The sequence below is a fragment of the Eubalaena glacialis genome, chromosome 1 (assembly GCF_028564815.1).
Source record: "Eubalaena glacialis isolate mEubGla1 chromosome 1, mEubGla1.1.hap2.+ XY, whole genome shotgun sequence".
In the NCBI taxonomy this organism is placed as follows: domain Eukaryota; kingdom Metazoa; phylum Chordata; class Mammalia; order Artiodactyla; family Balaenidae; genus Eubalaena; species Eubalaena glacialis.
In genome coordinates this window covers 148,954,817-148,979,085 of record NC_083716.1, presented here as the reverse complement: position 1 = coordinate 148,979,085, position 24,269 = coordinate 148,954,817, and the positions used below count along the sequence as shown (strand labels likewise).

Here is a 24,269-nt window from a genome sequence, read left to right as displayed (position 1 = left end):
ATGTGAGTGATCACATTTCCACTCTGCTTCCGTGTCTCCCTGTGGACTTAACGGTCTATAGCAATACTAGAAAGAGCACTCGACTGGAAATGTGGAGACCTCACTTCTAGTTTTTTTTCTTAATTTTAAGGACCTCAATTTTTTAGCCTGTATAATTTTGCAGCTGGAGTATATTCACCTCATGAAAACTCAACAAGTATTTATTCAACACTTCCTACCAGTGATCTGACCCCTGCCTACTTCTCCACCATCACCTGTACCCATCCCCCCACCCCCATTCCCAATAACCGCCTTCATTTGATTCTTGGGATTCCCTGAGCTTTATCTGGTCTTTCACACGCTGGCCCTCTGCCCGCAACACCCCTTCTGCCCTGTTCCTACAGTGAGCTCAGTTCACTCTCTCTGTGTGAGCTTAAATGCCACCCCCTCGTGCTACCCACTTTCAAGTGATTCACCCTATTCTCTCATGAATCTCCTCTTGCTTTTCCTCTCTGCACTCCCCACAGTTTGCATTTATTTTGTAAATGCATTTGTTTACACATGTTCTGTCCATCTCCTCCGCTCCACGCTACACTCCATGAAGTGGGAGTTGTCACCGTGTCATCCACCATTGCAGCCCAGTGCCTGGAACGCAGGAGTGCCCCCCAAATATGTGCAGAATGGATGTGATGGGAGACTCTCAAAGTAACCTGCAATCCAGTGAGAGAAGGTAAAGCAAGGCAGAATGTTCACGTGCTGTTACAGAACCCCGAGCAAAGTTGTCTGATGGTTTTCAAGGGGAATTGAAAGAAGATGACATAAGGTTACTGCATGGGAGTGAGTGGAGTGCTGTTGGAAAGCCAGGAGGAGCAGAGCCAGAGGACTTTGGTCACTGTCTGAGGAGTCCGAGTTTTATTCTCAGTGCACTGGAATCTGCTGACGAGTTTGAGCAGTGGAGGGACACGGCCTGGTTGCCTGAAGTTCATTCTGGATGCTGTGCAGAGAGCCGTGGAAGGGGCAAGATTGGACACGAGGTTCCTAAGTTGTCCAAGAGAGAGATCTCATTGTTGATGGAGAAGACAGGTAGACAGACTTAAAATAGATGTGGGAATAGACTATAGGAATTAGTGATGAATTAGCTGTGGAGGGCGGGAACAAGGGAGGACTCAGAATAACTGAGCTAGGATGAGTGACTAGTGGATGGAGAAGCACTAGATGAGAGATTCCGTGGCAAAGGGAGGAGAATACGTTTACAGGAGGGAAAGCAGAAAGGAAATCAGTGTAAGTGACCCTGTTATGGGCATGGCAGAGGATAAGTTTACATTTCAAGTTTCCCAGTCTCTGGATAACTTTGCTTTCTGACCACTTCCACCCTCTGCCACCACTTCGAGCTACTTCCCGCACGTGCAGCCCCATCGATTCCACTGCAAGTTTGTAGCGAGGGGATGTCACCCACGTGGTCTGTACGCCCTAGATGCTCAATAAGCACCAAAGTGAACCGGCTTTCATCAACAGGTTGATTCGTTCTCAACACTTTTTTGTACAGGAAGACCTAGTGAATCACCGACTGCTCCTCCTTCCCCAGTAACACACTGAAAAGGTTTCCACTCGTTATTAAGTATTCTGGCTTATTTGGTGGATTGTTAAATATGTCTACAAAAGCCAAGTGCGGTACGGTGAGGAATGGAATGTATGTGATTGAGGTTCAGAACACTTTCGGTCTGAAATCATCAGATCTCCCCACAACACTGTAAGTTACTTGAATAACTTTTTCCTTCGTTCTTCACTTTGACATGGACACTCCTGTAAAAGCATCCTCTCTCCTTGGTACTTCGGTGGATGCTCTGCTAATTCTCCCCCAGGCCCGGAAGGACACCCTTCACAGGAATCTTTCTCCTCCTTTTCCTGTTTAACTAGGGTAAGCCATAGCACCCCTTTCCAGGTCTCTTCCTGAATCTGACCATGCCCCCCAACCAAGTCCAGGGACCCTTCTCTTCTGGATCCCAGAGGCTGGGATTATGCTTGAGTCTTCAAGGACCAGGGTGGCCTGGACACCATCAGGAATAGTTTGTAGCATCCCACCTTTTTCCTTCCTCAAGCGTGGCTTTTCTCTCCAGGCTCTCTATGGAAACCACAGTCAGTTAAACTTCACGTATTTGATCCCCAATAAATTAAAAATATTATATGGTCACTTGGGTACAAGCCAGGAATGACTTTGCAATACATAAAATCTCAGGGGAAGTTTAACCAAGTCATTCAGTCAACATTGAAATGATACTGGCACTTTATGGGAAGGGTTACACTTTTTCAGCAACATATGTTTATTAAGTATGTGTACTTTATTTTAGACAATGTGCTGGGCCTTGGGAATACAACAAAGAACAAGAAAATGTCCCTGTCATTAAAGAGTTCAGCCTAATGAAGGGAGACCAACCAGTTCAGCTGCTATTATAAGAGTATAATGGTGGAAGCCCAAAAGGAGAACAACCAAGTCCATCAGGTTGTCACAGATACTTTATGGAGGAAGTGCTACTGTGAGCTATTTTGAGGCAGATATGACTGCAACAATCATCTGTTACCTCTGATTTCATGTTTCATGTTTGTTTTAAGATCCTTATTGCACTCATTTATGAAGTTTACAATAATAGTTGTTACACAGTTGAACTCATGTATAATTGTGCATGTAAATGCCATTTGTGTCTCTTGTATTTATTGAGACTCTACAAAAGCTTACTTTAGGAGGAAAATGTTCCATAGCTCTGAAAGTGTGAAAATACCACTCTGGGTAATAAGGAGATATTTAAAGGCTCACAATCAGATCTTAGAAAATTCACTGGACCAGATGCCTGATGGATGTGGTTTGACAGGAAATGGTTGCAAGACAGAGCCTGGCCCACTGCCTGTGGTCCTGAACCAACTCCTAATCCCAGGACCATACTGTTTGACTTTTCCCAGGACTTCTGAACCAGGTGTGCAGAGAGAGCCAGAGAGACAGAGGAGACTTTGATTTTGATCTGGTTTACAAATGATTGCAGATGCCAAGAAAGAAACCACAGTTGATCTTAGCCAAGTATCAGATGACTGAGAGCTCCCAGGATATATACCTGGCTGTGCCGGTTGTCAGCAAGGTACTTCTAGAAGTTCAGGGAGTTGTGCAGGCATGAACGTCAGCCCAGTAGGTCGGATGAGGAAGCATTGCAGTCCGTCGAGTTCTAACAGAAAGCTCATAGCCTTCCCAATCCCCTTCTATCCTCATTGTTAACTGCTACTTCCACAACCATGAAGGCAGCATATTATGTTTTACAAAGTGCAAAACTGGTGGTGTATACTTTTCATGGTTCAGTTAAAGTGAGGCTGTCTTTTAAAAAGGGAGATATACGGATCATGAACTTCAGAGAGAGTCTGGGCTGAAGGTGGAGGCCTGTGAATTAATATTAGCTTATAGGTATTAGATGAAGTCACAGGTATGAGGACCCCTTGAAAGTTAACACCCTATAAATTAATTCTTTTAATAATTCCTACTAACTTTTTCAGATATTATTTTTAATATTTTTATTTAGGTTTCATTATTCTTTTTTACGTCGAATCACTATAATCTTTTTTTAAAAATTTTATTGGAGTATAGTTGATTTACAATGTTATGTTAGCTTCAGGTGTACAGCACAGTGATTCAGTTATATATACACATATATTCATTCTTTTTCAGAAACTTTTCTCATATAGGTTATCACAGAATACTGAGTAGAGTTCCCCGTGCTATACAGTAGAGGTTTCATTATTCTTCTATCCAGTTATCATTACTTATTATTCAGTTCCATTCTCCCAACTTGTAACTCCTTACTCTCCATCTCCACTATTTTTCTTACTTAACTCCTTTACCAACTACGTTTTATTTAAGAGTGAAAGCATTTTCCAAAGTGGCCTAAAAGTAAGGCCTAAAGAAATGAGAAGTTGTGAAAAGTCCAGGATGTTCCACCCTGCCAGTCAGATTTATGTATTCAGTTTTTACTGGGCACTTACTGTGAATCAAGCACCATGATGAATGCTGGAAACATAAAGGTGAGCAAGATATGGTAGCTGCCACCAAGGAGTTTACAAGAGGAAGAGTCAAGTAAAAAATAACTAACAATAATAATAAACAATATGACGAGTGCAGTGATCTAAACTTTCACAGTTTCCTCTGGGAGCCACATGGAGTCCCTTGATCCTAAATCTAAACCAGCGATTAAGTCACCATCAAGTATCCCTATACAGTTGACCCTAGAACAGCACAGAGGTTAGGGGTGCCCACCCCCTGCACAGTCAAAAATCTGGGTACATTCAGCCCTCCATATCCACAGTTCTGCATCCACAGATTCAGCCAACCACAGATCGTGTAGTAGTGTAATGCGTAATTAGTGAAAAAAATCTGCGTATAGGTGGACCATGCAGTTCAGACCTGTGTTGTTCAAGGGTCCACTGTATTAGGTTCTATGGAGAATACAAGAAAGAAAGAGGTATAATTGAATCATGAAAATAAGACATTCACACATGAATATAATTATTAAAATCAAATGGCAGTGTATCAGAGTTCTTCAAAGGTACAGAACCAGTAGGATAGATGATAGATAGATAGATAGATGGATAGATAGATAGATAGATAGATAGATAGACAGACATAGATGATAGATAGAGAGAGAGAGAGAGAGAGATAATAGATAAATCGATAATCTAAAGAGCTGTATTTCAAAATATTGGTTCTTGCAATTATGGGGGCTGGCAATTCTGACACCGTAGGGCAGACCCCAGAAACTCTTGGGCAAAAGTTGATGCTGCAATCTTGAGGCAGAATGTCTTCTTCCTCAGGGAAGAAGTTTTGCTTTTAAGACATTTCAACTGATTGGATAAGGCCCACTCACAACATCAAGAATAATCTACTTAGAGTCAAACTGTTTGCTCTGGAGAAAACACCAAAGGGTGTGACTGAACAACTTTTGCTGAAGATATTGGGTGTATGGCACATGGATCCAATCAACCATCTCAGCATAAACAAGAAGCAGAGACACAGTTATCCAGAAAAGATGCTTGGAGGGCGCTCTTATTGATGGCTTGGACCCCAGTGAACTACACAGGAAACTGACAAGGTTTAAAGAATTTTATACCATCAGAAACGTTGCCAGGGACTTCCCTGGCGGTCCAGTGATTAGGACTCTGCGCTTCCACTGAAGGGGGCATGAGTTGGATCCCCGGTCAGGGAACTAAGATCCCACATGCCACGCGGGGCGGTCAAAAAAAAAGAAAGAAACTTTTCCAGCCTGGACTGAGAGGCACAGAGATGGGACAAAATAAAGAAAGAATGACTCTGAGGGCAGAGCCATGGATGCAAAGACCAGGGATGACAATACCTCCTTGGGCTATGAGGGAGGGGCTGCTACCCCAGCTCACCCAGAGGACGGTGAGCTTGCTTCTTCCCAGAATGATCCATGATCCCAAATGATGGAACAGTAAAGTGTCCTTCAAGATTCAGGGAGGAGGTCTAGGGGAAACTGACCCAGATTAGAATTTAGATTTTACTCTTAGTAATAGCAAGATTTTTTTTCTTCTAGACCGTTTGAATTATTATGTGACTGAATACAATGTATTTTCCTTCAAAATAATTAAAATAATATATAAGATATATATTATTTATATTACATTTGGAGAAAATATGAATAAATATTAAAATATTAGTAATTGTAAAGACTAATTTTCTTCGGTTTTCTTAGTTTCATTTTCTAGAGTAAACTTCATTTTGTACTTAGAAAAAATTTTTATTTATAAGGCAAATGTTATATTATTATTTATATTACATTGTTCAAGCTTTTTTGTGTGTCAGGTCCATTACAGTATTAGTGTGGAAAGAGCAGTGACTTGATACAAAAGACTTGATTTCTAGACTTATTGCTATTTCTCACTACTTAGACCTTGGACAAGTCTCTGAAGTTCTCTCAGGCTACAGAGACTCTGTAATTCTCAGTATAAATGTCAGGAATGATTAATGCAAAAATAATTTTGACACAATTATCAGTTTCATATACACAAGCAAAATGCATTGAGTTTTTTTTTTATTAAATAGATGCTTTTTAGTGTGGAAACTGACACTGATCTTACAAAACATACTTATATTGGATCATCATAAAGCAGCACATTTATGTAGGATCCTGCAAAAATCCCAAATAGACTATGAATATTTACATTTAAGTGAAATATCATCTGTGTATCTAAAACCATTTGAAAAATTATTTTAAATTACTGAATGTAATGTTTGGTGAAAGGTGTAATCAATAAATGCTGACATTTTTAACTGAAAAAAGAAAAAATCAACTTATTGGCAAAGTTAACCACATCTACAAAATACCTTCACAGCAGCACCTGGTATTTGCACCTTGTGTTTGAATACTGAGTACTAGAGCCTAGCCTAGTTGGCAATTAAAACTAACCCTCACAGGCAGTATGCACTAATTGCTGGATTACTGGTACCTGAAGATTGAAATATCAAATGGATTTGATGGTAGAGTACAAAGCCATACACAGTACACCTCTCCTAACCCCCGTCTCCTGCCCTGTCCACCCACCAACCTGCCATGTTTCCTCATCCTGCATTGAAACTCTGCCTAAACTGGCGTAAAAAATACAATATCTGCCATTTCCACTTCTCCTTTCACTGCTCTTCCCTCTGTTGCAACTTTCCTTTTTAAATGCCAACTTTTAGGGGTCAAGACACAGATGCCTGTTGTCTTTCCCAGGCCATTATATTTCAGAAGTATTTATGTGCTCCTGTCATGCAAAGCTCTTCTCTCTCATTGAAAACTTGGATGGGGCTTCTAAGGATGGGGGGTGAAAAGAGACAGTGCCACTTACCATGCTGAGTCACTTATTCCTTAACAGTGAAAGGACTGTTTCTATTAGATGATCAAAAGAGAAGATGTGGCACATACATACACTGGAATATTACTCAGCCATAAAAAGAAACGAAATTGAGTTATTTGTAGTGAGGTGGATGGAGTTAGAGTCTGTCATACAGAGTGAAGTAAGTCAGAAAGAGAAAAACAAATACAGTATGCTAACACATATATATGGAATCTAAGGAAAAAAAAAAAAAGGTTATGCAGAACCTAGTGGTAAGACGGGAATAAAGACACAGACCTACTAGAGAATGGACTTGAGGATATGGGGAGGGGGAAGGGTAAGCTGTGACAAAGTGAGAGAGTGGCATGGACATATATACACTACCAAACGTAAAATAGATAGCTAGTGGGAAGCAGCCGCATAGCACAGGGAGATCAGCTCGGTGCTTTGTGACCACCTAGAGGGGTGGGATAGGGAGGGTGGGAGGGAGGGAGATGCAAGAGGGAAGAGATATGGGAACATATGTATATGTATAACTGATTCACTTTGTTATAAAGCAGAAACTAACACACCATTGTAAAGCAATTATACACCAATAAAGATGTTTAAAAAAAAAAAAAAGAATAACTTCTTTGACTTTGCAAAACTTGGGTTAAATGAGATTGCACTCTGACCCTGTTTTACTTGGGAAGTATAGCTATAGCCTAACATTTAGCAGCCCTCTACCCCAAGGCATCTTAAAATTTACTTCTAGTCTGTTCATAATTTGTTAAAGAGCCCCTTTGATGCAGCTTGCGAATACAAAATGAAATCTGTTTTCTTTCACACCATTTCTTTTATTTTTTTATTGAAATATAGTTGATTTACAATGTTGTGTTAGTTTCAGGTGTACAGCAAACTGATTCAGTTTTATATATACATATATATATATATTCTTTTTCAGATTCTTTTCCCTTATAAGTAATTACAAAATGTTGAGTACAGTTCCCTGTGCTATACAGTAGGTCCTTGCTGGTTATCTATTTTATATATAGTAGTGTGTGTCTGTTAATCCCAAACTCCTAATTTATCCCTCCCCCCTCACCTTTGGTAACCATAAGTTTGTTTTCTGTCTGTGGTTCTATTTCTGTTCTGTATATAAGTTCATTTGTATCATTTTTTTTAGATTCCACATAAAAGTGATATCATATGATATTTGTCTTTCTCTGTCTGGCTTACTTCACTTAGTATCACACCATTTCTTTTAAATGTTTACAGAAATTATGGTATGTGCATGCACACATGCGTTTATACACGTGATATTTCTGTGTGTCAGAATGTGGGCTTGTGTGTGTGTGTGTGTGTAAGATTTTTTGCAGAGGTTGTGTCATCGATTTTCCAGATTACTGTCATCAAGATAAAATAAGAATTGCCATATTTAACCTTAGCAATAAAACTATGCCAAGCCTTGCAATCTAGCTTTTTGGCTCTTACTACTAAGATTTCTGTCTTCACATTTATGTTTCCTGTTAGTTCCTGTATCAATTTAGAAAAATGTAAAGGGTAGCTATTAAAAGATATCTGGAAGGTAAAATGAATTTGCTACTCTCAGCAGAAAGGACGTCCATTGTTTAGCTTTCTTCTCCTAAGCAATCATTTGTTTTTCAACTTGCAAGATGAATTTTTAAACAATGCCACATTATGCCACAAAATATTAATAGGTACAATTAATACATTGATATATGTTTGATTCTGTCATTCTTCATTCCCTTTCTGTCATTCTTCTTTTAATCTGCTGTGACAGTTCTGTAATGGAGCACCAGAAATATGACTTTAGGGCAGGCCATACTACTAATCATCAATATAGCGTTGTAGGTTGTCCAGCAGATATGTGTTCTCTTGTCAGCAGGGATGATAGTCTGCAAAATTTCGACCCAGAGAAAGTGCTTTCCAAAATTTGTTTACAAGCAAAAAATTTAATGGGATGCTAATTTCCATCATAACAGGGTTTTTCTTTTTTCTTCCTGCTGAGCAGGTCGTTGTTTCATTTCAACTGAAGGATACGGGACAGAATTGTTAGAGCAATCCAGTTATATAAGCTATATATATATGTAACATAAATGATGCCTTAGACCACGTTTCATTATTGGTTCTATAATTGTTCAGCTATAGTGGGATCTGCAGGCCACCTCTATGTTGTATAGCAGTGGTCACTTTGGGGGTCCTTGGCTTGAACTAATACTACCCCAGTGAAAAAATTAATGGATTTTATCAGAAACAGCATTATAAACAGATCTATTAAACAAACCAGTTATTCTTCCAAACTGGCACTTAGCAATGATTGTCACTGTGAAAAAACATTAATAAATGCTTCCAGGATATCCGGGGGTGGGGGGGCAAGCCAGCTGCCTTTAAAAATATTTTTACAGATCTGTATCAATTTATCTCTAGTAGCATATGCCAGTCCTGTTATCATGGAAAAGCCAATCCTCCCAGCTTGGTATAAATTCACAGGTTTAGAGCACTCACCTCATTCTGCCTCATCCTGGAAAGTCATAATTATTTTTCTTTGATGGACAGAGGACTACATATTTTTGATGTACTATAAAGTAGTTAAGGGTACGGCCTTCCTTGTTAATGGAAGGTGATCTATTCAATCTGTGCATGGTGCATTATTTCTATTATTGCAAGCATTTCACAGAAAAGCAGTATGGGCTATAAATATTTTATATTCAGTGTAAACACCAAAAACTGAAAACATCCACGTGAGGTATAGATGTTATGATTATGGGGAAAAAATTCGGTTGTTTTGTTTTATCTTTTATTCATTTATTTATTTTTTTCAACATCTTTATTGGAGTATAATTGTTACATTGTGTTGGTTTCTGCTGTATAACAAAGTGAATCAGCTATACATATACATACACCCCCATTACCCTCCCTCTTGCATCTCCCTCCCACCCTCCCTATCCCACCCCTCTAGGTGGTCACAAAGCACCCAGCTAATCTCCCTGTGCTATGTGGCTGCTTCCCACTAGCTATCTATTTTACATTTGGTAGTGTATATATGTCCATGCCACTCTCTCACTTTGTCCCAGCTTACCCTTCCCCCTCCCCATGTCCTCAAGTCCATTCTCTACGTCTGCGTCGTTATTCCTCTGCAGCGACTCCTGCTAGGGATGGATACTTCCTTTTATGCTCCAACTCCTTCCAGGAAATCAAAGCATTACTGTTTCCATTGCTTGCTTTTTCCTGCTTTGGTTTTTACCTGTTCTGATTGAGTTCATCGCCCATGCTTCTTTCATTCATTCCTTCACTCTTAGAACAATCTTTTACTTACGGAAATTCAGCCACTGGAGGATGTGCCAACAGATTCTTTTCTGCAATGCACAGACTTGACTGGGGCACTCCACTTTTTCTCTCAGTCCAATAATTTGCAAGTGCCATGTGGGAGTACCGTAGCACTCATAGGATTGCAGGCAAAGATAAAAATCAGTGGAGCCATAAACTTACTCCTGCAAAAATAAAGTGGGAATATTTCTAAACAGTTTGAGGTTTCCCACTTTCTTAAACAAGGTGTGTTAAGTTCATCCAGTCTCTTGAGCTGTATTTCGAGGCAGTGAGCTTGAAGAGCTAAGCTTCAACTACTTAGGAAATTGAAGCATCTCCTTCTACTTCCTGGTGCTGTGTAAGTGAAGAGTCGATAGGGGCTAAATAAACGTGTCAATTAGAATTGCTAAACCCCAGACCGGGACAGCAAGGCTGGTCTTGATAGTTCATCCACAGGTGTTTCTTCAAATAATAAATAAAAAATAATACCTGTTAGGACAGAGCTACTTGAACTGATAATGGCATGGTATACATTGAATGGAATTTGAACCCCAGAAGCTCACATCTTAAATGCCCTTCATTTCCTTTCTATTACTCATGGGTGTAGACAAATCTCCTCCCCCTCTTCTTCCCCTGCCCCCCACAGTTTAGGACCCATCCCCACATGCAGCGACAGGGAAGAAGCAAAGCTATCACAATGAGGGACATATAGAAGATGGTTATCCCATAATTACAGCAGAGGTCTGACTGTCTCAGATGCCAAGGGAAAGCAAGTAGTGGTCATGGTCCTGCAGCACCCAGCTTACTATGAATGTAGAACTCTGCTTTGTGAGGCTCTCTTTCCTTAGCTCCATTCCCCTTGGTAAACAGACCTGCAAAGAAAGCCCCACATAAATGTTGATACTGACTCATTGGATGTATAGAGTCAAGTACGATGGAGCTCCAAAACTGAGAAAAGGGACATCTAATATGTTAAGCAAGTAATTCCAACTCCATGTGAGATATTTATAGACTAAGCTCTTCTTTATTGAACTATCAATTATCAAAATGGGCCCCATTTTTAAGAAATAAATACTAAATAAAATAAAATAGCAAAAATAATAACTGATGATGACAGACATATTTATAACACATAAGAGTGCCAGAATAATTTATGAATAGTGTAGGATTTCCTAAACAACTCTGAGGTTATTTGAGATAATTCAGTGATGTGGTAAAGTGTTATAAATTGAAATGCTTGAGAGTTCCTGACATTTTAAAAAAATCAACCCTAAACCAAGTGCCACTGAATTAAATGTAAATTAAACTAAGCTTATGATAACAAAAATGTACAAGCCTAGTGAAAATTCTGAAAGCAAAACTTAAAAAAAAATCTTCCCTACCTAAGCCAGAGATTAACATCAACAGTGATTAAGTCACGCTGCTAGCATGTACCCTTGAGATGAAGTGATGAAAACGGCACCTTACTTCTGTATTCTTCCTCCCCAAGGCCCAGCCTAATCATGAGAAAAACATCAGACAAACTCAAATTGAAAGGCATTCTACAAAATGCCTAACCAGTGCTCCCTGAAACATTCAAGGTCATCAAAAACAAGAAATGGTCACAGCCAAGACAAGCCTAAAAATTCATGATGACCAAATGTCATGTGGGACCCTAGATGGCATCCTGGAGCAGATAAAGGACATTAAGGAAAAACTAAGGAAATCTGAATAAAGTATGGACTTTAGTTAATAATAAGGTATAAGCATTGGATCATTAGTTGTGACAAGTGTAATATGTAAGATGTTAACAATATAGGAAACTGGGTACAGGGTATGTGGTAACTCTTTGTACCACACAACTTTTCTGTAAACTAAAACTATTCTAAAATAAAATGTTTATTGAAAAATACATAACAAATATAGTTGAAAAAAAAGATCTTCTGGTATAGTATTTGCAAAGGAAGATGCTTTTTAGTTTATAAATTATTTCCATAATTTGCAACAGTTCTCACATCTGCTACTATAAAATTCATTGCACCCTCTCTGCCTCTTGGAAAAAAATGCATTTAATTATCAGTGAAATTCAACTCCAGCCTGTTATGATGAATGATTTGAACCTGTCAGCTTCTTTTCCCCCCTAAAAACAAAAGAACTGAAATGAAATACAGTCTTCTTCCTCTATTTCCTTCCTTCCACCTGCTTCATTTAATTGATGAAGGTTTGAGCTTTTATTAATCTTTTTGAGCTCCTCTCTAAGATGCAGAAAAAGCTAATATGATATCATTGTATCTAGCTAATGTGTGTGCTTTGTGAAATTGATACACCCTGCCAAGGCATAAATTACTTAAGCTTTGATAAATGTGTTGAAATCAGGGAATGTTCAAACAGATAAAGCACAGCAATTCCTCTTTTTCTCCCTTTTTTAAACTCCATTTTGTGCATGCCGTTAAATGTTTTTGCATTATTATTGTAATATGGTGGGACAAAAGATAGCAGTGATACTGACATTAGCATAGGAAGCCCCAGCAAGTACAAAAGTAATGGGGGATACAGCCTTGTGTTTTGCAGATAACATCTAACAACCTTACCTTGGATAGAGTGGTTTGCCAACAGGCTCAGAACCACCTACGGTCCTCTCCCAGCATGCTGTATCACTGAAATTGTCTATACAGGAATGAGGGCACCTGCCAGACACATTGTACTTTCAGATCCTTTGCTGACTCATTTGGTAGTTTGGAATCAAAGATCCACAAACACATTTTGTTGGCAAAAAGAGCTCACCTGTCCCTGTGATATGGATATGACTCAGATGTCAGCGAGACTGGAAACAGGAGGAAACATTTGATTGATGCTCTGGGGTTGAGAAAGTCAATTTCTACTCCTTAAATGTATCATATGGCACTGAACAAGTTGCTTGATTAACCACTAATCAGTTTCCTGGAGACCGGAGAATCCATATAATCCTTTGAAAACAATTCCTGGATAGGAGGCATGGGACTACCCTTTGGACCATGCAAGAGCCAGCAGTCACTGAATGCCTTTTGCAAGAGATTGGGTTCAGTAATTTCTATCCATTCTTTTTTTTTTTTTTTTTTTTGGCTGCGTCGGGTTTAGTTGCAGCACGTGGGATCTTTGTTGAGGCCTGCAGGATCTTTCCTTGCAGCACGGGCTCTGTAGTTTGCAGCACGCGGGCTCTCTCATTGAGGCATGCAAGCTCAGTAGTTGTGGCACGAGGGCTTAGTTAGTTGCCCCGCATCATGTGGGATCCTAGTTCCCCAACCAGGGATAGAACCTGCATCCCCTGCAGTGGAAGGCAGATTCTTTACCACTGGACCACCAGGGAAGTCTCCATCCATTCTTTTATTTAGTCCTTACAATCAACCAGCAAAGGACATAAAGGTGAGAAAATTTGGGCTCACATCAAATACTTCAAGCTAAGGGGGTGATGAGGTCATCAGGCACCAAACCCTATGCTTTTTCCACCATGCTGCTTTCATATTGGGAGTTTATGGATGAGTGCAGGCAGGGTTATGGTTGATCCAAACCCCAGTCATCCCTGGTTAGGTCTTTTGAGGTGAAGCATGAGCCCTGGGGACTTTGGTCACACAACTGTCTTTGTAGACCTGTTTAGGAGAGTGTGCCCTCTCAGCAGTGATGCATGCCTTTAAGAAAATGTTCCAGGGAGAAGGCTGAACAAGTTACACCAAAGGGAGAGGAAGTTGGGAGAGGAGGTACAATTGTTGGCTTTTTAAGACAACTAGAAATATATTTACCCTTTTAATTTTACTCTTCTACCAATACATCATCATCCAATAGTTTTTTGAAATTTGGGTTTAGATTTGGAAATCAGTACTTGTAAGAACCGTCCATGCATTTTAGAGTAAAAAACAGATGAAGTTATACACAGCTTTTCTCACCTTGTTTAATGTTATCAAAGCAAGTGACAAATGTGATGGTCTAGGGCAAAGCAAAAGAACTAAAAGATACATCCATCTACTTTTTTTGTCTAAGGAACTGTCAGTGACTGTTTTTCATTGGAACAGAGAACAATTATAGATCTGTGCTTAATAGTTAAGTTTGATTATTTTTATATAGGCCAACCTTAAAATCAAGGGCTCCTTGAGCAGGTTTGAACCTGAAGAGTATTGTGTTAGAATATATTTTTTAGGAATCAAATTTCATTTTAAATTCTCATCTGGAGAATCTTTTCTGAAGAATTGAAGAGCCTTTCTAAAAGCAAATAATCATATCTAATGTATCTGTTTGATAAGCTTAGTTGTTTTTTTTTTTTACACTCATATTTCTTTAGGATGAGTCACATATGTTTGGGTCAAGTTGCTACACCATGTTACTACAAAGAGAATCTTCAGTTTTTTTAAAAGTCAATAAATGACTTTTTGAGTAATTATTATTGACTAATCTCAGAACCATCACATCAGAAGTCCAAGAGATAAGAGAAGGATCTCATAATGTCTATCTCATAAGGGGGCCCATCATGTATTCTAAAATACGCTAATACCAGTTAACTTGAGACCCTACATGATTGAAGACTTCTTGTTGAACAATGGGTTCAATGTTGGTAGGTTTTCAATAACAGAAAAGGAAGGAGAAAAATCAGGCAAAGGACTAAATCAAGAAAAATGATCCAGGCAGAAATAACTCAGGAAAATGTGTAATGTAAAACAAACATTTTAGGAAAAAAAGAGAGCATGTTTCTCCTGGTAGTGAAGAGTGTTGTCATACTTGTAAGTGAAAAAATATTTTTGAACGGAGAATGGATCTTAATTCTGCTAATAAAGTATTCATCAGGAGCATGGTGTGTAAAAGTAAGAATTGAGATTTTGGGTTTCTTTTGGAAAAAGCAAGCTAAAAGGGGAAATTTACCCTATGAAAGAGAGAAAGCAAGGCATGAGCGAGGGAAGAAGTTAGGAAGTTGTACAAATAGGGGAGTTGAGATCAGGAAGTAAAGGAGAAGCTCTTGAGTACCAGTGATTCTCAGGAACGGTAGTTGTGACTGTCAGCAATGACCAAGCAAGGCACATCTCGTGAAATACCGGAACCAGGCAAAAAATAGATAATACACAGCAAGAATCATAATCAGAGAGAAGAGAAATTGGACCTTGATCAGCAAGGGGTTTCTTATCTGCCCATGTGTCCTTGAATGTCTCCCTGGAGAGAGAACAGGACAAGTCACTTGGACCAGGTTGCATCAGTTCTCAGGAAACTCAAGTCATATCTGGAGCCTGTACTGACCTTCATGGGCTGTATGACCAGTTGATCTGAATGAGGTTTTGTGCACATTAAAATTAAGAGTGTTCAAAGACAGAAAGCTAGTTACAGTATCAGAAATACCCAGAATATTTTGAGCCAGAAATCCTGAGTAATGATCCCTCTTTTCCTGGTGAATATGCCAGCCCTTTAATACCAGGAGAGAGAAAGAAGCATCAACTCAGGATGTGTAAGCCCCTAAGAAGAGGTAGTACGGATTTAGGTTTTCAAAACAGTAAGAACGTGCAGCATGTAGTTTGACAAACCTCAGTAATTTAAGTAAAGAGAAAAGAATTTCTAAAAATACCAGACCTGAGTGGGGGAAAGACTTCGGGAAATTAATCAAAGGGACTAATATATTATTATGTGCTCCCTCCCCACCAAAGCAAAAAAAGGAAAAATCTACACGTATATTTAAGTCCTTGGACTCCTCCTCTAAAGTGTTTGGGTACAAGCTATAGGTGAAAACACTTCTCACAAAACTCTATTAGAACTTAAAACTTTTATGAATATATAAAATATAACCTCATATTATTAAATTCTACCATGTAGTCAAGTGCAATATTAATAATCCAAGCTTTTTTTTTTTTCAAAATTGTATTGAAAGCAATAATTTTTGTAACAATCTGAGACTGGTTTTACCAGGTGCTTTGCCAAGTTTGAAAGGGTTGGGGAAACTACATAAACACAGCCCCACTTCTTTCTCATCCTTTTCATCTTGCTGACAGTTTTCCAGAGAATCATTACCAGAGTGGTTTGTGCCATTCGAGATAAGAGGCTATCTGTGTTTCCACTAGAAACCTCTATTTTCCAGACTTTATAACTCATCTGTAAATATTCACTCCAGGCAACAGTTTCATATATTATGATTCTGTCCCTCAAAATTCATATTGACTTAGCTAAATGATTTTTAGAAATCATGAGGACTCTTACACTACAAAAAGAATAAGAAGAGAAATCAAATGCAAATAAAGTGCTCTGTTTCAGTGGGTATGATTTGAGTCAAAATACTGTGGAATCCATAAAACACATGCACATGACTCTTTCCTGGCAATCCTATCTTTCAGGGTATCATTCAGTTGTAACAAAATTTAATTTATCAACAATAGGTCTATGAATTAATTCAAAATGTACATTTCCAATTTATTTCTGTTTCTATAAAGGTAGCTAAATTTGAAATTATATTTTTTCAACTAAAACTTTTGTAGAACTTCCTATTCACGCTACTTTTCGTTACAGAATTTGAAGTCGAATTATATCAGAAGTTATGAAATTATATGACCTAAGCTTTGAATACAATAATACCCTTAGTATCTGCAAAAGTATTTTAAGAGTCTTATCAATATCTTATATTCAGGTGGTTTCTAGCTCCATGGTAGAAACCTCAGCATTCTAAAGTTGTTTTCTACCTAAAAAAAAAGATCTTACAAATTTAATGTTTTTATGAAATAAGAGACCAAAATATACTATTTCCCCCAGTCTGGGAAGATAGAATTGTAAAGATTAGGGAACAGAGACTAAAACCACATCAACCCATTAAAATGAAATACATTCAACCCTTGATATCCATGGGGGATTGGTTTCAGGATCCCCTTGGATACCAAAATCCAGGGATGTTTAAGTCCCTTACATAAAATAGTTTAGTATTTGCATATAACCTATGCACATCCTCCTGTATATTTTAAATCATCTCTAGATTACTTATAATACCTAATACAATGTAAATAGTTGCCAGAGTATGACAAATTCAAGTTTTGCTTTTTGGAAATTTCTGGCTGGGGGCGGGAGTGTTGGAGGGGGTTTTCGTTTGTTTTTAACTTTAATTCAGTGTTGGTCGAATCCACTGGATTCAGAACCTGCAGATACAAAGAGCCAACTGTACTCTCTTCTTGATCTCATCATTTCCGTTTTCGTACTCATGGATTTACATTGCTCGAATTAAATGGTCGTCTTGTTACACTGTGGAGCCCAGCTGTGTGTATGAAATGCTATTTAGCAGGAATTGAAATAAATTACAAGAATTAACCTGGTGCTTTGGCTTTGGTATGTGTGCACGCAAAGCCTAACCTAAAGTGTGTTTCTTCTTTTCGAACAGCTATTTTGTGACAGTAAAAAGGTGGTGCACGCCACAGAAGGGCTGGATTGGGAAGACAAAGATGCTGCGGGGACACTGGTGGGAAACGTGGTACACTCAAGGATCATCAATCCTCTGCGCCTGTTTGTTAAACAGTCTCCAGTCCCCAAGGCCGGACACTTGGCGTATGCGGACAGCTTGGAGAACTTTTGGGATTGGCTGGCCAACATCACGGAGGTTCAGGAGCCCTTGGCAAGAACTAAACGGAGGCCAATAGTGAAAACGGGAAAATTTAAGAAAATGTTTGGATGGGGCGACTTCCATTCCAACATTAAAACTGTTAAGCTCAACCTCCTCATCACGGGGAAAATCGTTGACCATGGAAATGGAACCTTCAGTGTTTATTTCCGACATAATTCCACAGGCCTGGGCAATGTGTCAGTGAGTTTGGTACCCCCCTCCAAAGTGGTGGAATTTGAAGTTTCCCCGCAGTCTACCTTGGAGACAAAAGAATCCAAATCTTTCAATTGTCGCATTGAGTATGAAAAAACAGATCGGGCAAAGAAGACTGCCCTGTGCAACTTCGACCCGTCCAAGATCTGCTACCAGGAGCAGACTCAGAGCCACGTTTCCTGGTTGTGTTCCAAGCCCTTCAAGGTCATTTGCATCTACATTGCCTTTTACAGTGTTGATTATAAACTTGTGCAAAAGGTCTGTCCTGACTACAATTACCATAGTGAGACTCCATACTTATCTTCTGGCTGAATCTTTCTACAGCCAATAGAAAGGAAGGACAAATATATATTCAATTAGAATGGCCAAGAACCAAGCCCAGCTCTTCATGGTAAAGGATCTCTTTTGTTTCTGGCAGTGAACCTTCATTCCCTATAAGTTTTTCAAACTTAAAAGAAAAAGAAACATCTTTAAATGTGAATTGTGTTTGTTTCGATCATAAGTACCTGAATCTAAAGAGTAAAACTGTGTATGAAGCCATCGCTCTCACATAGGATGGCTAAGTCCTCCAGGTATTGTTGTTTCTCTAAGAGTCGATGGTAGCAACATGTAACAGGAAAGAACCAAATTATGCATGTGATAAACATTGCTCTTGAAATGAGCCTGCCTTTGAAGTATGTTTTGGAAGATTACCTTAAAAATAGCAGATTAAGTAAAGCAACTGAAAAGATTGTATTTGGTAGATGAATCGCATTTCTGACACTGAATTCTTTTTTTATTGCTGTCTTTTCTCCCACATATGTGCTGTTACTGATATGAGAGATGAAGGGGTAAAATTTGTTTCAAAACTCATGTGTGAAGTTACAGTGCCACAGTGGAACGAAATACATTATTATCTGAGCTAGAATTGAGTGGAGTGGGATTTAAACACTTAGCCCTGGTTTGGTCACCATCCTCAGGATTCTCATGTGAGTAGTAACATTTGTGTATTAAGAAAGCAAATCTGGATATATTGTAAGTCAGTTCAACAATAATGACGATCAGGATGTTTTTAGATTGTTTTGTCAAATTCAGTACTGTGAGGTGGTCAAAAATATCATAAATCTGTATTCACCCTTTAACCTCATTCTATTCATTTGGTAGTATGATTTTTATATACAGGTGTAGAACAACTCTTAAATTGAGAGAAAGTGATTGTTTCCTATAGGCTAGAATGGGAAAGAAATTGGAATTGGAAGGAGGAAATTCCAGGATGATATATTCATTATTTCTAGCCTCTTAGATTAAGTTCTCCTTGTATTTAATTATTTACATGAGGGATCAAATTGTGGAAATAAAGAGTATATTTAAACATTGCTAATTATTATTAAATGTTAGTAACCAAGATGCATGATTCACCAGTCTTTTGAGATGACTTCCTAGTAATGTTGCTTCACAACCATGTCCCCCTCATCTTCTCTGAGGGGGTCGACGGTCATCCTGTGTCATAGAACTGGATGGTCTTTGAATTAGCACAGAAAGACAGTCTGGCTGACCAGTACAAAGGTTTCTAGAACCTGTAAGACTCATGGAATGGTTACTCTTTTTTTACGATAGACGTTAACTATTTCCCCCTTCTTATCTGTAAAATATCAGTTAAAGTAAAACATTAAATTGAGGACTAAAGGAAGACCAGTCCTAACCAACAAAAATGCTCTTACTACATTGTTCAAAAAGCCAGCAGCACTCATCTCTATTTTGCATCTCCATTCCTTTCCTTTTCTTGGTGATATCTGCACAGTGTTTGGTTTTTGTCTTTTGTAAAAATTGTACTAGACTTAGTGTGTGGTAGTACAGGCTTGAAATTTTTGCTCTGAGTTCATCGGGTGCTTTTGTAATTTTGTGGTTGGTGTGAAATATTTTGAGACATCTTTTTATTTTCACCTAGAAACAAGATTAAAATACTATTTATTGTAAAATATGTGGGAACCATTTATGTATATAAACTTAGAATTTTCTGTGTACAGAGAAAGTATGTGTACACATTTCTATGTAAATAAAAAGAATTTGCTAAATCTGTCACATGGCTTCAGGGTTGTGTTTTTTTTTTGAGACTGTTCTTGTTTCTTTTCCTCACAGTGGTTTAGTGTGTGTGCACGTGCGTGTGTGTGTGTGTGTGTGTTTTATCAACTGAGCATTAAGATTTTCCATATGTTCATATTAAACAGAACAGCTAGGCTATGGAGATTTTAAAGTAGAGTAAAAGAATAACTCATATAAACCACTTGACACATAGCTTGGCATCTAGTAAGAATTCTGTAAGTGTGAGCTGCCATTATGATTGTTATAATTATTATTACAAATGCAATGCGATTTAAAACTATCTGATGTTCAAAAGTTGAGTGGTATAAACATCATATCCATGCAAAGAAAAAAAACTAAATCAGTCTACACGATTCTTAGATTTTAGCAGGATCTGTGGAATTAAAAAAAAAGAAAGAAAGAAAGTTCCCCAGGCATATTTTTTAATTGGCATAGAAAATATGCCACATATATTTTTTAGTCATAATTTCATTTCAAAGCCTACATAATTGTTATCAATGGTACTTGGCACAATACAAATCAGATCCCATTTAAGCATGCAAATGCACACATTTCCACAAAATCATTTTTGCCTTTGAGTACTGCAATTGAGGAAAAGGACATTCATGTAAGCTAATTTTATACCCAATCACAAATTGTTCAAAATGTAAAGGAAAAGACCCTTCTAAAGATGAAAATCAAACTAATAGATGAACACCTGAAAACAATACAATGTGTGTCAATTATGCCTCAATAAAAAAAAATTAATTTAAAAAATAAAAAACCACTAGCAGAAATTTAATCTTCAAGGAGGTGTTAGTTGTCTTCTCAGGATCTCTCTAGGCCAGCTGTTTACGAGAAAGCAAACTAGTTTGAAGACCTTTTCACCCCTCAGCAGAAACAATCTTGTTACTCATCACCACACAGAATCAGAAAAGAGGTCATATTTCCATGACTCTGGACAATGTGATCATACCAGCTACAGGGTCTGTAAAATCTGGGGAAGGGAAATAAGAGAAAAAAACCTGTGGACACCATGTAGCACAGCATAATCAGTAAAAAGGAAACAATTTTCTTTCTTCCTACTGCTTGGTACTTGGAATTTCAACACATTCTCATGATCTAGAATAACAGAGCAAGAGTGAGTGTGGTTCTCTGGCGTGAGTACTCATAAGAGAACCTGATTCATATCACACTATATTCTTTAATCTGTATTCTGCAACACTGTTCTTTATATGACCCAGATGCTACATGACCCACAACTGCTACACCTTAAACATTCCACAATTGGCTAATTCTTTCTCCATTCAAGACATGGTTCTGCTGAGTGGGAGCTGCCATTAAGGCTTAGAGAGTCCTGATACTCAAAGTTCAGTCAGTACATCAGCAGTACTACTGTAAGTACTACTGTAACAAGTAAGCTTGTTAGAAATACAGAATCTCAGGTCCTACCTCGGACACCCAATTGGAGTTTTCATTTTAACAAGATCCCCGTGTGACTTGTATTTACATTAAAGACTGAGAAGTACTTCCTTAGAAACTCTGATTTAGTAAATGGAGTTAGTAAATTAGGAATTAAGGATCTACATCTTAAATAAGAACCCTAGGTTGTGCTGGTTCCAATAGGCTTCTGACAATACTTTTAAAAAATGTTGAAGGAAACAGACCCTTTTAAAAATGAAAATTAAACTAACAGATTGATAACCAAATAAACAAAGTAATCAAACCAACATTAACATATAGAAGAGTAATATTTCAAAGAGAGTACAGCCTATACTATCTTCTGGTTCATCCCTCTCATTTGACAGACAAGTAAAACCAAGACCCCATCAGAGTCAAGGACATGTCCAGTTAGTATGTGACAAAGCCAACTGAAATGCAGGGCTCCTGACTCCTCGTCCCAGGTCTTGTGTTACAGAAGAAAGGTAAATTGAAGCAGATATTCAAAACAAAACAAAAATAATTGCGGTGAGTTTATTACAAGACGTGATCCAGAAGCCAAAACTGAACATGAAAATGGCTGGAAATGCTCCCTTTCCAAAATCCTCAGGATTGTGATTCCTCTAAGAACACAAAATTTTTTAAAGCTAAAACTCTGGAAAAATGAAGTCAGAATGAAACCATTATGTCCAAAGATGAGAGTCCTGGGAGGTATTAGAGGTATGACTGGCTAAGAGTTAACAGCAGTTACTACATTTGACAGAATTTTCAACTGATTTCAACACCTGAGAATACATTTTCATAGAAATGGGTAAATTGTGTGGAATGCCTTAATTACCCAAAGGTCCAATTTTACTTCATAAGATAGAGGATGGAGTCATGCATTTTTACTTGCAGTAAAACTATAGTTAACCCCAAGTTAATTAATCAGAACATTCAGTGAATGGAAATTTCATGTCTCCAACTGTCAGTGACAAATCACAGGCAAACAAGCTCTTGCTACAGATTTTTTTCTTCATAAAAATCTTGTAAACAATATTCAAGGGTCATTTCATAATCATCTCATGTCCTACCCCATAATGCGAGGTCTGGAACCCTGGGAATGTATCCCATTCTGCTTCATTTGTCATCTTCCTTTTTCATCATGCTGCTCAGCTCCCCCATAAATAGTCCATAATCTCTTCTCAGAAAGAATGAGTTAACTGCATCTGCTACAGCACTGGGCAAAGTGTCTGGTATGTAGTAGGTACTTGGTCAATATCTGTCACTCGATTTTTTAAAAATCTCCAGCGGAAAACACTGATTATTCAAGACCCCTGCTACCCACCTAACATGAGTTACCTTATTTCCAACATGAAGACATTGCTCCAGCTGAATGCGATACCCATTGAATGCTAGCTCCCAGAACCACAGAAGCTTAAAAGATGGAAACATTTTTGGAAATGATGTAGAGTAGGTTTTTTTTATCATATAAAGAATTGGTGACCTGATGAGGTTCAACAGCCTTTTTTTTTTAGCTATTTTTATTGTTCTTCCTGCCTGGATAAGGCCATTCTTTCTCTTCTTTATTCCTCCGAATCACTGATTTTCCATATTTGTGATAGAGACTGTCAGCTGTCCACCAGCATGGAGCCTCCTCCTTCTCCCATTGCAGTAGAAGGGTCAAGGGTATAGCTGGACCACTAGACTGCATGACCCTGCCTCTCCTGCAGTGAGGTACGGCCCGGTTGCTGAGCTACAGCTAGTATAATGTGAGAGGAAGAGATGTGTAGACTTACCATAAAAGCACATTCAGGCTTGCCCATGCTCTTTTCCCTTTGGCTCTCTCAGATAGATGACCTAAAGGAACTGAGATGCTGCCTAGAAAAGGGGACAAAACAACTGTCCATCTGAGTGTCTTTCCAACCATGGAAGAGAGCCACCCAGCTAACTAAAAACCCACCCTGGACAGCTACAGAAGAAATAAACATGTATATTATTCTTTAAGCCACTGAATTATTGGGATGGATTTGTTACTGCACCTTAGCATGAGCTTAACTAATACAAATATTGCATAAGATCTTCTCTAAGTGCTCTAACCCACTATAATCTCTATTTGAATTATTTCAACCTATGTTAGGCATTGCAGTAATAATTTCATACACACAACTTTTAGCTTGCCTTATTATTTATACTTCATGTGCTCTATCATCCAATTCACCAAAGCCAGAGATCACATTTTCCACTTTTTTGGAATATCCTACAATGCCCAGATAAATCTATCGCCCTTTTTTTTTTTTTTAACATCTTTATTGGTGTATAATTGCTTTACAATGCTGTGTTAGTTTCTGCTGTATAACAAAGTGAATCAGCTATACATATACATATATCCCCATATATCCTCCCTCTTGAGTCTCCCTCCCACCCTCCCTATCCCACCCCTCTAGGTGTACAAAAAGCACCGAGCTGATCTCCCTGTGCTATGCGGCTGCTTCCCACTAGCTATCTATTTTACATTTGGTAGTGTATATATGTACATGCCACTCTCTCACTTCGTCCCAGCTTACCCTTTCCCCCATCGTGTCCTCAAGTCCATTCTCTACATCTGCATCTTTATTCCTGGCCTGTCACTAGGTTCTTCAGAACCATTTTTTTTTCTTTAATTCCATATATATGTGTTAGCATACGGTATTTGTTTTTCTCTTTCTGACTTACTTCACTCTGTATGACAGACTCTAGGTCCATCCACCTCACTACAAATAACTCAATTTCGTTTCTTTTTATGATTGAGTAATATTCCATTGTATATATGTGCCACATCTTCTTTATCCATTCATCTGTCGATGGACACTTAGGT

At 38.4% G+C, this 24,269-nt stretch overlaps 1 protein-coding gene across 1 annotated transcript in view; it reads left to right on the top strand.

The window, feature by feature from the left end:
- The window catches only part of NXPH2 (neurexophilin 2), a 101,184-nt gene extending 82,553 nt beyond the window's left edge, over positions 1-18,631 (top strand). Inside the window, exon 2 of the mRNA XM_061199706.1 lies at positions 17,501-18,631. Coding sequence (XP_061055689.1) covers positions 17,501-18,244 — 744 coding nt within the window. The 3' untranslated portion in view covers positions 18,245-18,631. The remainder of the gene's footprint in view (positions 1-17,500) is intronic.
- Positions 18,632-24,269: the final 5,638 nt, after the last annotated feature.